The following is a 13,874-nucleotide window of genomic DNA, read 5'->3' as shown; positions in this document are numbered from 1 at the left end:
ATCGCATACTTATACACTATTTTACATCATTTCGTAGTATAAATAGAGTGAGTAGTGCATTCACACTAAAGGTATTTTGATGATTTTAACTTATTAAATAGCCTAATCTTTATATTAAGTTTAATTCTGATTTTAATTAATTACATGAACTTATTCTGATGTGTTTATTGTCATTTCACCCGAAGTGCTTAACCTCAAAGAACCTTGCTTCATAACAGCTGTGGTGTCATGTGACTGATAAATAGGATGCATGATAGAAGGATAAGTTAAATTCTGAGAACTTTCTATCTAGAGATGTGAACCTATACTGGTTTTACGGTTCGGTTACGATTACGCCCCATTCACATGGGGCGTCAGCGTCAACGCTTCCTATTCACTTTGAATGGGTGACGTCAGGCGTTGCTGAACTGCATTGTGGATCCGTCGGCGCCGCTTCAGAAGCGTTGCTCGCTGCAGAAGTTGGGACTAGCTTAACTTTTCAAGCACCGACGGAAGCGTCAGCCAATCAGATCGCTGTATGCAAATACACCAGCTCAGACAGTGGCCTATTGCTGACTGAATTTCATTGGCTGACGTTTCTATGATGATCGATTTAGCCCCAACTTCAGACACGTCTTCAGTCAAGCGTTGACGCTGAAGCCCCGTGTGAATGGGGCGTTATCATGCCATCGATTGGTATGCATTGGAATGGTACATTATGTATGTATCACACACATACACAAAAATAGACAGCACCAAACAAATCATTAGGGAGCGATATTGTGAATGGTGTTCCATTGCCCTGAGCCTTGAAAAATTTTATTCACTTGAAATAATAAAAGATGTAATTTATTTGATGCCTCAGACTAATCTTTGAACATGGGAGGACTTAGGAAAAGTACAACACTCAAAAATCTATAAATAATAAGTGCACTTTAAAGGGGACCTATATTATGCCCATTTTTTTAAATAATGTGAGATAACATCATCACACTGAAATAAAAGTCTGCAGCAGTTTCCACTATTAGACTGTGCATTTGTTCTAGTTTGTTCTAGTTGAAACAGCTGACCATGTGGGTAACTTTGGAAAGCATATTTGAACATGCTATGTTTGGGAAACATTTATATATTTTCCCAAATACTATCTAGAATGCGAATAGTACACATCTACCATGTTTGTAGTTTCTAATGAACATAATGTTCTATGTGAAGCTGCTTTGACACAGTCTACATAGTAAAAGAGCTATACAAATAAAGATGAATTTAATTGAATTAGTCTAATAAAATAGTATGTGAACTGTGGTGCAGCATTAGTTTGTGGTGTGTATTGATGATGTTTGATGTTCTACCTGGATAGTAAGTCTCGCTTTTAGTCGTCCCCTCTTTCCATTGCCTGAACGTGCCGGAAATTATAGTGTCTGATATTTCTGCCCAGTAACGACCTGCAGAAAATACACATATGCAAAGAGAATTATGAAAAAAATCAGTTGCAAAGAACTGGTTTCTGTGTGGATTTAAACCAATTGACCAATACATACACAAGGTTAAATAATAAATAATAATTATGTAGTATTATTATTTATTGTGTAGTATATAGTGTAAATATAATTTATTTATTAATTAGAAAAAAAAGCATGTTCTTCTGTATATTATATTTTAGGTTTATGTCAGGTTTTATTTAAATATTGACATTTATTTGTATCCCAGTTCTTCAACATCAGTTTATTTTATTTCAGTTAAATGCTTAGGCAACATTTCAACATTTATTTCTAATTTGAATTTCTCAGCTTATATTTTTATTTTTTTATTTTATTTCACCAAATACTTGATTTTAGTTTTAATGCTAAAATTACAATAACAACTTCACAATATAGACAATTAGGCCTGTTTTAGGTATTATATTGTATGACTTTATTCCCTTTTTTAATTATTATTATTATTATTATTATTATTATTTAAAACCTTGACATTTCTTCACTGCACTTATTAAAGAGAAGTTGCTGTTTGAATACAATATAGTTTCAAATCTAAAATATTAAACAAAAAAGCTAAACAATAGTAAACTATATAGTAAAACAAATTAAAAAATATATGTGAATCACAACAACACGAATTAATAGTTTGAATAAGTATACGTGTAGTTATACAGATACCCAAACTAATTCAAAATGGAAATACAGTATGCAGATTATGAAACCATTATGACCTGAATGTCCACCGGTGTCCACCGCTGTCCCGAACAGCAGCACATACTCAGTGAGCGAGGCGTGCAGGAGACACATGGAGCCCATCCAGCCACCCGCATTTACAAACACCCACTGCAGGTCCTCGTCAGGAAGGATGTGACCTGGGTACCTCCTGCGCAGCTCCACAACCACCTTAGAGAAGGCCTGCTCATGATCCTGACCTATAAACACAAATTCAGAGCATTCAGACACCAGCTTCTATAGTGCACAGCACATGATATATCAAGATTACCTACTTTTTAAACTTTTGACATTTTGAATGATTATGATTAAAATAAACAAAATGATAATTTTTTGAGTACATACAAATAAATTAAATCAGATTCGGGATGCTCCGTTCAGGATTTTTGCAACCAATACCAGGTACCCATTCCTTGTCATGGTGATCGGCCGATATATTGTACCGTTTCGGATGCTTTAAGCATAAAACACTTTTTCCCTCTAAGTATGATACTTAAGTGAAGATCTCTCCTAACCTAAGAGAATAAATTAAAGATGCTGCATATTATCTCTTAAACATTTCTCTTATAGCTATTTAGGAGTGAACATGTCATGGTCAGAAGGTTCTTTACAGAAAATAGATAAAACAAATAAAAATAAAAATAATCAAACACTGCAAATGATGAAAGAAAGATTCAACATGTCTCAATGAAGAAAAGATTTGCAGTGCATATTTGATGCACAAGTAGTTAAAATGCACACCTATAAATCCATTACTTTCTAACTAAAAGGAAACAGGACTTTAAACTACTTTTTTTTGCAATAAGTATATTACAAGAAGATGTATTATTAAACATTCATGTTACATGTTTTTTTTATTGAATATTTCCAGCCAGGTTTTAGTGAACTTACAATATTGTCAAAATATGAAGTTCTTTCAAAAACACAGAAGTTATTTCAGTTCTTATATGTAAAAAGGTGTAAATACAAGCAAGGTTATTCAAATATTTTGTTTATCTCAAAGTAACACAAACGCTTGTGATTGGTTAATGAGATCGGCCAGATCTGTGAGTACAAAGCGAGTCATTAAATGTGATTATTGGCTGATACCGATTTCTGGCCAATCGGAGCATCTCTAGATAGTATAAATAAATAAATACAATAGTTTATTCTATTATTAATTACACTGTTAACTGTAAAAAAAAAATATTTTAGCATAACAGAACACCAACTCAAAGAGTAATAATGAAGTAATAATAAAGACAAATCAACTTTAAATTACGTGAATAAATACATGTTTAAGCTTTCATTAGGAAAACTGTTAGTTATACTGGGATAACACTTCACAATTTATTTCTGTTTTCATTAGTTTAAGTGCAGCCTTTGTAAGCAGAATAAACTTATTTTAAAATACTAAAACAATCTTACTGATACCAAATATTTGACTAGTAATGTAAACTATATGCCATTTTATTTATTAATATTTTTTACGAAGATGGGGAAAAACAACTGGTAAGCAAATAAAATAAATAAGAACTGTATTATTTTTGTATCAGTAATAAGTAAAATGTAATAAAAAGTAATCAATTAAGGTGTGATACTTTGGAATTATGTTGTGTACGATTCTGGTATGTATTCATATTTAATATAATTATAAATCATTTATTTATAATAACTTAATAGTTCCACGTTTTCCTTTTTTTACTTTAATAACTTTGAATACTTTAATTTAAACTCTACATTTCTATATATATATATATATATATATATATATATATATATATATATATATATATATATATTTATTTATTTATTTATTTTTTTTTTTAATATTTGATTGTGAAAATAATATTTGTATTGGTATCTATCTGTCTTTCTAAAATTTGCTTAATAGAAACTTTTCACCCACCAGAATCCTAGAAAATAAAGTTTTCCTACAAAGATCACAAGAACTACATTCCGCACTGGCAATAATAAGAACCCTTGTGAACACTGATAGACCATTAAATCACCATATTAAAATAATTTCTGAAGAATCATGTGACACTGCAGACTGGAGTAATGACTTAAAAATGCAGCTTTGATAAGAGGAATAAATGACATTTTACAATATATTCAAACAGAAAACGGTGTTTTTAAATGGTGATACTTTATCATAATAATTATGTCTTTACTGCATGTTTTTCTGTGTAGCAGCATTCAAAATGTTAAGCATATTACAACTCCTGCTATAGAAACCAATTCCTGCAATGTCCTAGCAACAAATGTAACTTAAGAGGAGAACATTATTGTTTTACTCACCCGCATACTGTTTGGCTAACTTGGCAACCTCTTCTTTCGTAAAGACATATTGTTTATTTGCCATCCAATGTCTTATAAACTGAACGGTCAGCGACAGAAAACCAACAACTACCACCAATTTCAGAATAGTTCTTATTAAAGACATCGCAAGTTGCCCACAAATGACGGTCCACAGTTACAAAAGATTAGAAAACACATTAAACAGACTTCATTCAGACACACAGCATGGCAAACATTAAAGCTGACGGACGCTGACGTGAGGTGACGTAAAATCGGGGGTGACCAATCAGATGACACAACTGACTAGTTGATATCCAATAAAACTGAGCATTGCTCAATCAGGAAGTACGATGGTTGTCGTAATCATCAAAAATGCCATTGAAATACGCAGTTTTCTTGCAGTCTTTGTCGATACAGTGAAACACATCGAATACATTTATGTATATTATGTTTCCACTATTATTAATACATTGGGAACATCTTTAATCTGTTGAAATAGTGTTCGGATTATCATCTTTGTTAGCGACGCATACTGCGTTTTTCGTGCGCAGCGTTGTTTACCTCAGGATACTTAGTGAGGGAGAGCAAATGTAAACTTGAAACTCTAAAAAGAAACAATCAACGAATTCCTGTTTAATGTTTCATAACGAGTGAGCAAGTAGATTAAGGACAAGCAGGTACATTTTATTTTACCAGTACGCAGCAAAATGGACATGAACAATAAACCCACGTTTGATCCTAAAGGTAAGAAACGTTTTAGATATTGACACCTAACGTTAGTTTGGGTAACGTATTTTTTTCCAGACTTTTGAACTGCTTGTGATTTACACACCTTCAGATGTAATGCGATTATTTATATTGTTTTAAGCAGCTGCTGTCGTTTGAATCCACAAAAATAGCTGTACTCCAACTAGAGCAGTCACGTGATTACCGATCATGTGATTTTTACCAGGATTTAACTGATCGTCCGAATCATTTGATGGAACCGATTCGTTCGAACGTGTTATTTTATTTAACTGATTCAGTTGGGTTTCACTCAGGCAGGCATCACTCAGGAAGTATTCACCCAATTTCAAAATAATATTGTTTAACTGTGTTGTTAGCTCAGTGTTTTACAATTGTATGACAATTATTGTTTACTTTTACTAATTTGGCTGACAGCTTCTTGAAACCTAAATAGTCAGCTAAAATAAAGTGAGCAATTCCTACATTGTGGATGTGACATTTGCAGTAAAATCTCAAAACAAAAATTCAAATAGAAAGTATGTGCTGCTAACATCAGTATATATATTCTCCAAAACAACTAACAACAGACTTATGAGATCATAAACATATCAAATATTTAAAAAAATCTCAACTGTAAACAATTTGATTACACTGTAGTTTAAGTCACAATTAATTGAATTCAATTAACATTACTAGCTTAGTAAATTACTAATTAGTAGTTTATTAATAGTTAGTAAGATAGTAGCCTAGTTAGCTTCAGGTTTGTGTCGGATAAGGGATGCTGAATAAGACTTTATAACTAATAATGAACCATCTTAATAATAGACTGTAATAAAGCCAGTAGTTAATGACATAATGTGCAGTTTAATTCACAGAATGTCTACAGACTCTGTTGTACAGAGTGTGATGTATGCTGTAAACTTGCTACAGTTTTTTAGTCACATCCATAACACATGTTTATTTTCCTAATTTAAAATTTAAAACATGTTGGTAGGCTAATACTTTAGTTTAGGTCACAATTTATGTCATAACTAGCCTACTAGGCGTACCTTTGTACTAACTATTAATAAACCACTAATTAGTAGTTTACTAAGCTAGTAGTGTTAGTTTAATACTGTGAATTGTGAGCTAAATTGTTACCATTTTACATTTTTGCATTTATGAGGAAAAAGCTTTGTTATGGATGTAACATCTCTTCGTTATCCTGTGACGTGAAATTGGCACTTGTTTGGCTTTGGTAAATCAGATATAATTATTTAGAAACACTGACAGACATTTTTGAGTATTTTTAAAGTAGCCTACTGTAAAATACAAGAAACTTATAAAAGCATTAGGTTGACATTTGCATGCAATTGCTCTAGTCTGCAAATCTTTTGTTTGTGATTCAGTGCTAGACATTAACAAAGTTGCAAAGCATCACATCTTGATCTTTATATTCACTTTTAACAATTCAATTAACATTTCCTTTGGTTTTTCATCATCATTATTAATATATGAAAACCACCAATAAATAAGGATGAAATCTGTCAATTAGAAAGACACTGAACATTCAGCTTTGTATCACAGAAATAAATTACAATTTAAATCATATTAAAACATAAAACAGTTATTTAAATTATTGTAATTATTCATTCATTCATTTTCTTTTCCATTTGATCCCTTTATTAATCTGGGGAGCCACAGCGGAATAAACCGCCAACTTATCCAGCACATGTTTTACACAGCGGATGCCCTTCCAGCTGCAACCCTTCACTGGGAAACATCCAAACATACTAACTCACACACATACACTATGGTCAATTTTAGCATACCCAATATACCTATACCACATGTCTTTGGACTTGTTGGGGAAACCTGAGCACTCGAAATCCATGCGAACACGGGGAAAATATGCAAACTCCACACCGAAACGCCAACTGACCCAGCCGAGGCTCGTACAGGCGACCTTCTTGCTGTGAAGTGTACGTGCTACCCACTGTGCCACCGCATCGCCCCGATTGTAATCATATATCGAAATATTACTGTTTTACTCAATTTTTTAAAATTAAAGAATTAACAGTATTACTGTAGTGCTATAGAGACCAGTCACTGTGATAACAGTTGTAACAAAAAAGTAGGGCTGCTCGATTTTGGGAAAAATCATGATCACAATTATTTTGGTCATAATTGTAATCACGATTAGCATTTGAAGTCAAAATTATTAGCGCTCCTGAGAATTTTTTTAAAAATAAATATTTGCCAAATGATGTTTAACAGAGCAAGGAATTTTAACAGTATTTTTCTATATTTTTTTTCTTCCAGGCTTATGTTTTATTTTAGCTAGAATAAAAGCAGCTTTAAATATTTCGAAATCCATTTTAAGGTCAATATTATTAGCCCCCTCAAGCAATATATTTTGATTATGTGCAGAAGAAACTACTGTTATACAATGACTTGCCTAATTACTCTAATTAAGCCTTTAAATTGCACTTTAATATAAATATATATATATTTAAATATATATATATATATATATAAAAAATATCTAGTAAAATATTGTGCTGTCATCATGGCAAACATAAAAGAAATCAGTAATTACAAATGAGATATCAAAGCTATATGTTCAGAAATAAGTAATAAAAAAAAAAATAAAAAAAACGGCAATTCGGCGGCAGCAGGAATTGCGCGCTGTCACTTTAATGGTTTCTCTTTCACTTGTCTTTTGATTCTCAACTCATTTGTTTATTACACAAATGAGGGTTAATAAGAATAATCACTAAACACCGCATTTTTACACCTATTTGACTATTAAAGCGCTCACGTTAAGATGACTTTAGATGTCTACGCTTCTCTGCTCGTCTCAGTGTGCGAATGAGACCGAATGCTGACCGGCCGCATGCTTCTGACTGTGTGCGTGCCGCACACACACATAAACACGCGGTCTTTCGCGCTTTTAAGAGCAACAAATGTGTACAGCTGGAAGGGGGGCGGCATATGATGCAATAATCGTTTATCGGATTAATGCTTTTTCATAATCGTTTGAAGCCAAAATCGATATGGGATTTTTGATTTATTGCACAGCCCTACAAAAAAGTCAAATCACGTAAAATAACTAGTTCAAAGGTGGTTTGCTTGTGATTCAGTGTCAGAAGAAATTACCATATTGGTTGGCCAAGTTTTGCTTTACTTTTATATTATTTTTATACTACTTCAATTCACACCTTGTTATATAAATTGAAAACTTGTGACTACTTGAAGTTGTTTACATCTTCAAACTGTAAAATATGCTTTTTAATGGAAAACTCATTGATAATTAAATGATATTATTCTTTTATCGTGGTCTTCATTTCAGAACACCAGCATTTAAGGTACAATCCTCTGCGGGACTCATGGGTTTTGGTCTCGGCCCATCGGATGAAGCGTCCATGGAAAGGACAGGTGGAGAAACCGCCAGAGGACGACATCCCACGGCATGATCCAAACAACCCTCTGTGTCCTGGCAGTGTGAGAGCTAATGGAGAGGTAAGCAGCTGGATAACTGCCATGGTGTTATTTTATTATTTTCATATACTGTATACCCTCAATGGCCACTTTATTAGATACTCACTGATAGTACTGTGTTGGACCTCCATTGCCAGCAAAACTGCCTTTGCTCTTTAGATGATTTATTGAAGTGCTGGAAATATTTTTTTTAGATTTTGGCTTATTTACATGACAGTATCACAAAGTTAATGCTGTTTAACGATTAAAGGACAAGATTTTTTCATTAAAATGTTCAAAAACCAGAACCGTGTTATAAATTTAGCTGATTTGTGTATTTACATTCCCCCATATGTATCAAAGATTGTGCAAATCCAGAGAAATACGCAATTTTATCTAGGTTCACAGACTGTGTATTTTGTCACAACGCTAATGACGTCACACACCCTCGATTTACGGTTTGGTTTTATAGAAATCAGGGAAACACAAAGGATGCTTTAATATTTTGTGCATTTTATTGGACTGCACAGAGTAGCACTATAACAGAAGAACCCTAAAATCTATTTAGTATGATCCATGGGATCATGAACGGAAAAACTGGAATTGGTTGAGTGACATAATAAAAGTAGTTTCTTCAGCATGCTTGCTTTGCTTCAGCGATTTTCAGCCATGCTTGGCTTCATACTCCCTTTATATAGGTCTAGAAAACTTTAGCTCATTCACAACCTAAAATTATTTCTTTCCCGTAAGATTTAATGGATGATACTCTTGATTTCATACTCAGTGACAGCGTCATCAAACTACACATTTGTTTGTTGTGAATTAGCGCCCTCTAGTGGTGAAAATTTAAAAAACAAATTCAAATTGTAAATACAAACTCTTGTGAGCGGTTTATCATAATTAATTATTCAACAGCACTACACACAGTCGATGCAGATTTGTCTGCTGCCGATCCATAATGTGAATCTTTATCTACACCCCATTCCAAGTACTCTATTGGATTGAGAGCTGTTGTTTTCGGAGGCCATTTAGTTTAGTGAACTCACTGCCATGTTCAAGAAATGGTGTATTATCCTGGTGGATGTAGCCCTCAGTGGTAGATGGGTGTCATAAACGATAGCATAAGGAAATACATAACAGTAGTCAGGTTGACTGTGGCAATTGATTTCAACAACGCTGAGTGTACTAAGTGGCCCAAATTTTGTAAATAAATGGAAGAAAACATCCATACCATTACATCACCATCAAGAGCCTGAACATATAGATTATTGCTGCACCAACCTCTCCAGCAGAAATTGAAAATTCAGGTCAATGAGTACAAATCAATAGATTAAACTTATTATTATATAACATAATAATGCTGTGACACTGGTTTGAGAGGGAGATCAGGCACTGAACTAAGGAGAATCAGAAAAGAGGATTAATCAGCTCATTAATATTCATCTCCTTTCCAAATATGGCCAAAACTGAACTTCTGATTCAAGGAGTAAATCCTGTTTTTAATTGAATATACAACCGTTTATTGTCTAAGCCACGTCCTATGCAATAAACTGTTTTTAATTGAATATACAACAATTTAATGTCTAAGCCACGTCCTATGTAGATGTTAGAGAGCAATTTAACATATTGAATCAATGCATACTAGGGCACCTTTAAATATTTGAAGAGCAAGGAAAACGGCTTCATTTATGGTGCTTCATAGGAATGGGTGGAGCTTTTGATCGCTGTGGAATTGCATGTGTGCTTCGCAGGTAATGTAGGTTTTTGCATGTTTTCTGCTGTGATGCACAATTGTGTAAAAATAGGTTAAATTAACTACATTGACATACAGTCGAAACCAAAATTGTACATAAACTTTAAAAAAAAGGAACATAGCCATTTTTAATAAATCATATTAAAATCATACTACAGTAATCATTTACTATTTTGGGTCCGTTTGGATTACCTAAATGATTTACATTTGCTAAATGCCAGAATAATGAGAGAATTTTTTTTTTTAAGAATTTGTAATAATTTTTAGACAGTCAAAAGTTTACATACATTTCCTTGGTATTTTTTTTAGCTTTGCTTTAAAAACTGTATAACTTTGGTCAAATTTTTTGGGTATCCTTCCATAAGCTTCTCACAATAGTTTGAATGAATTATGGCCCATTCCTCCAGATAGAACTGGTGTGACTGAGTCAGAGTTGTTGGCTGTCTTGCTTGCACAAGCTTTTTTAACTCTGCCCACAAGTTTTCTATAGGATTGAGGTCAGGGCTTTGTGATGGCCACTCCAAAACATTCACTCTGTTGTTCTTAAAGCGTATTTTAATTAATTTGGCAGTATGCTTAGGGTCATGGTCTGTTGTGAGGACCCATTTGTGGCCAAGTTTAATTTTCTGTCTGATGTCTTGAGATGTTGCTTCAGTATTTCTACATAAAGTTCTTTCTTCATGATGCCATCTATGCTGTAAAGTGGACCAGTCCCCCTGCATCAAAACAGCCCCACAACATGATACTATTGCCCCCATGCTTCACAGTTGTGATGGTGTTCCTAGGCTTGTAAGCTTTCCCTTTTGTCCTCTAAATGTATCACTGATCACCATGGCCAAATAGTTCAATCTTAGTTCAATCAGACCACAGGACATGTCTCCAAAAATGATTATTTTTTTTCCAGTATAATTTAGCAAATTGTAATCTGGATTTTTTGTTGATTCTGGCTTGTTGATTTTCCCATGTTGTCACATAAGGAAGCAGTGTGTTTGAGGTTTTTCTTAAATACCATTCTACAGTTGTGTCTCCAATTAACTCAAATGTTGTCAGTTAGCCAATCAAAAACTTCCAAAACCTTGACATCATCATTTAAGCTTTTTCAGAGGCATAATAATCTTACTGTATGTAAACTTGACTTTCAAGAAAAGTTATAATAATTTCTCCAAAATATATCCCTCATTACTTACACAAATTTGATAATCCTAACTTACCTAAAAAAGAAAAAGTTTAGTCACATTAACATCTGACTTTAAACGGTTATCTGCCTTTTCATACAGTGTATGTAAACTTCTGGTTTCAACTGTATATATGACTATAAATTAACAAGAAGAATGATTATATTTTTTATTAATTATTTATTATTATCTTTCTAGATATTGTGAAAATCTGAAAATGTCTTACAAATGAACATGCATAAATGCCAGCAGACCCAAACTTTCTGATCCCAAACTCAAGATGAAATGAAAGCTTTTATCTAGTTAAGTTCATCCAGGGACAGGAAATAACCTTTAATTTTGATGCTGTTTAACTGCAGAGCCATTTCCAACTCATTCACATCATGCCCTATTCCCATCAAGTATCAAGTTATCAGATTGTTGTAAAACGCTTCATTTATAGGATTTTAAAATTCATGAGCTTGAAGTCATAATCTCTGGGCTCCTCTGGCTCATCCTGGAGCATTACTGGAGTTTTTTTTTTTTTTTACGAACACAGATGAAACTGTGGATCTTTAGTGGAAAGTGATGCGTCTGCAGTCATTCATTATACAGTCATTTCTGACTAAGCAGAAAGAAACAGCCATTTCCTTCCCTCCAACGTGAGTTACACATCAATGCATATTCAGTGTTTTTATTAGCACTATCTTAACCCTGACTAATGTTCTTGGCTGGCTCTCTCATTCTGGATATTATTATTTAATGATTAATTAAACAAAGAAAGTTGCCAGGCTGCTTTACATTTAAACAAGATGTTACACATGCTCTTATGAACTCTTTGGCTCTATTAGGTGTTGTTAGTTGATTCAGATGTACGGTTTGGCTAGAAGTGGTATCTATGTTACCTATTTGATTATTTTAGTCTGTATTTAGCGTATAGATCTTATCATTTATGCCGTCTGTACACTTTAAGCAATGCAGGGTTCCAGAAAGTTCATTCATGTTGCACCAACACAAATCGATAAATTTAACTTGGCAAATTTAAGTGGATTGAACATAAAACAATTATGTGGGTGCAGTATGTAAGTTTGACACCTAGTGGCTGATCTAGGTATTGCACTCCCAGTTTAAAATGCACGCAAGCTCAGATTGCCAGATTGACAACACCAACAGCAGTGTACCTGACTGTCAAGTCTAAAGGCTGATGTAAGGCTGATTTAAGCCGTGTTCTTAATGAAAGCAACGGCATGCGGTAGAAGGAATAATTTCTTTATTAAAAGGAGTTTTTGTTCTAACCAACACCCAAAATGTATATTTTTGAAATTGCTTCTATTTCTTGCAGCTGAACAACAGAATAAACTGACAATAATCAGCTCAGGTACACCTCATATGCTTTATACAGAGTTAAATGCTAATAATTGGAGTTTGAAAGTTTTACGTAAAATTTATTGCCATACTAAGAAAAGCAGCAGCAGAGAGTTCACCTCAGATCTTGAAAATAAAATAAACCGTTTGAAATTCAAATTGATTAATGGTGTTAAAGTGGTTTAATCTGTATTAATTAGATTATAAACCTTACCATCTCATTGGAGTGCAGTGAGTGCACTGTTTTCTGCATCTTAATGGCTGTATTTACATTTCTGTCATGTTTCTTCTGGTGCAAACAGCCAATCTACTTATCACAGCAAACATCGTCACGTAGTGGTTTGTTAGTACACAGGGTTACAATGAAACCTGCTCACTTGATGTTTACGTTCATAATATTTATATTCTTTTCTAATTAATAACAACTTCAATATGCTGTTTTCCAACAAGGCAACTCGGGGTGCAGAAATGTAATTGGGTAAACTTCCATTGGGCAGATTAAATGGACCAAAACAAAGACAGCCGTTCCAGCACATTTTCAAAGCAGAATATCTGACTTTAGCATTGTTTTTACGATAAACAAGAATGTTCACCTACCATGTGTCAAAAACTTACATATGGCACCTTTAAATAAGTAGTTGAAAAGCAGCAAAAAGTATTTCCTGAGTGTATAAAGCTGCTAAATCATAGAGCGAAGGACTTTATATGCAATACAGGGTGCAACATTTTCACACTTAACTTAATAGGTGGTTTGTACGAGCTTAATTAAGGTTTCACCTACTGTACTTGTCTGGAAATTATAAGAACACATACATTTTGTCAATATTCTTGCTTTGAAAAAAAAAATGCTTTAGTTTTGCCAACTACCAACCCCTGTTGTTCAGACAGTTTTGTTTGTTTGTTTGTTAACATTTTTGTCAGTCTATTTTAGTCAAAATGTTTTTTATTTCT

General features: G+C 33.5%; 2 protein-coding genes across 8 annotated transcripts in view; one reads left to right on the top strand and one right to left on the bottom strand.

Annotated features, from left to right (window-relative positions):
- Positions 1-4,709, bottom strand: part of sigmar1 (sigma non-opioid intracellular receptor 1) — a 5,624-nt gene extending 915 nt beyond the window's left edge. The window contains 3 exon segments of the mRNA NM_200977.1: positions 1,329-1,421; positions 2,186-2,386; positions 4,467-4,709. Of these exon segments, the coding sequence (NP_957271.1) occupies positions 1,329-1,421; positions 2,186-2,386; positions 4,467-4,611 (439 nt within the window). The 5' untranslated portion in view covers positions 4,612-4,709.
- Positions 4,710-4,802: 93 nt separating this feature from the next.
- galt (galactose-1-phosphate uridylyltransferase) overlaps positions 4,803-13,874 on the top strand; it is a 225,731-nt gene continuing 216,659 nt past the window's right edge. For 6 of the 7 annotated variants that reach the window (XR_015500533.1, XR_015500534.1, XR_015500535.1 and 3 more), the window contains exons 1-2: positions 4,803-5,210; positions 8,524-8,693. Coding sequence is in view for 3 of the 7 variants with exons in the window: in XM_087269757.1 (XP_087125883.1) it covers positions 5,174-5,210; positions 8,524-8,693 (207 nt within the window). In the remaining 4 variants the exon portion in view is untranslated. 7 annotated transcript variants of the gene reach the window in all.

The sequence above is a fragment of the Danio rerio genome, chromosome 10, assembly GCF_052040795.2.
Source record: "Danio rerio strain M-AB ecotype USA chromosome 10, GRCz13ab, whole genome shotgun sequence".
Lineage (NCBI taxonomy): Eukaryota > Metazoa > Chordata > Actinopteri > Cypriniformes > Danionidae > Danio > Danio rerio.
Note: the sequence above shows the minus strand (reverse complement) of the source record. Positions and strands in the feature narration are given on the sequence as shown.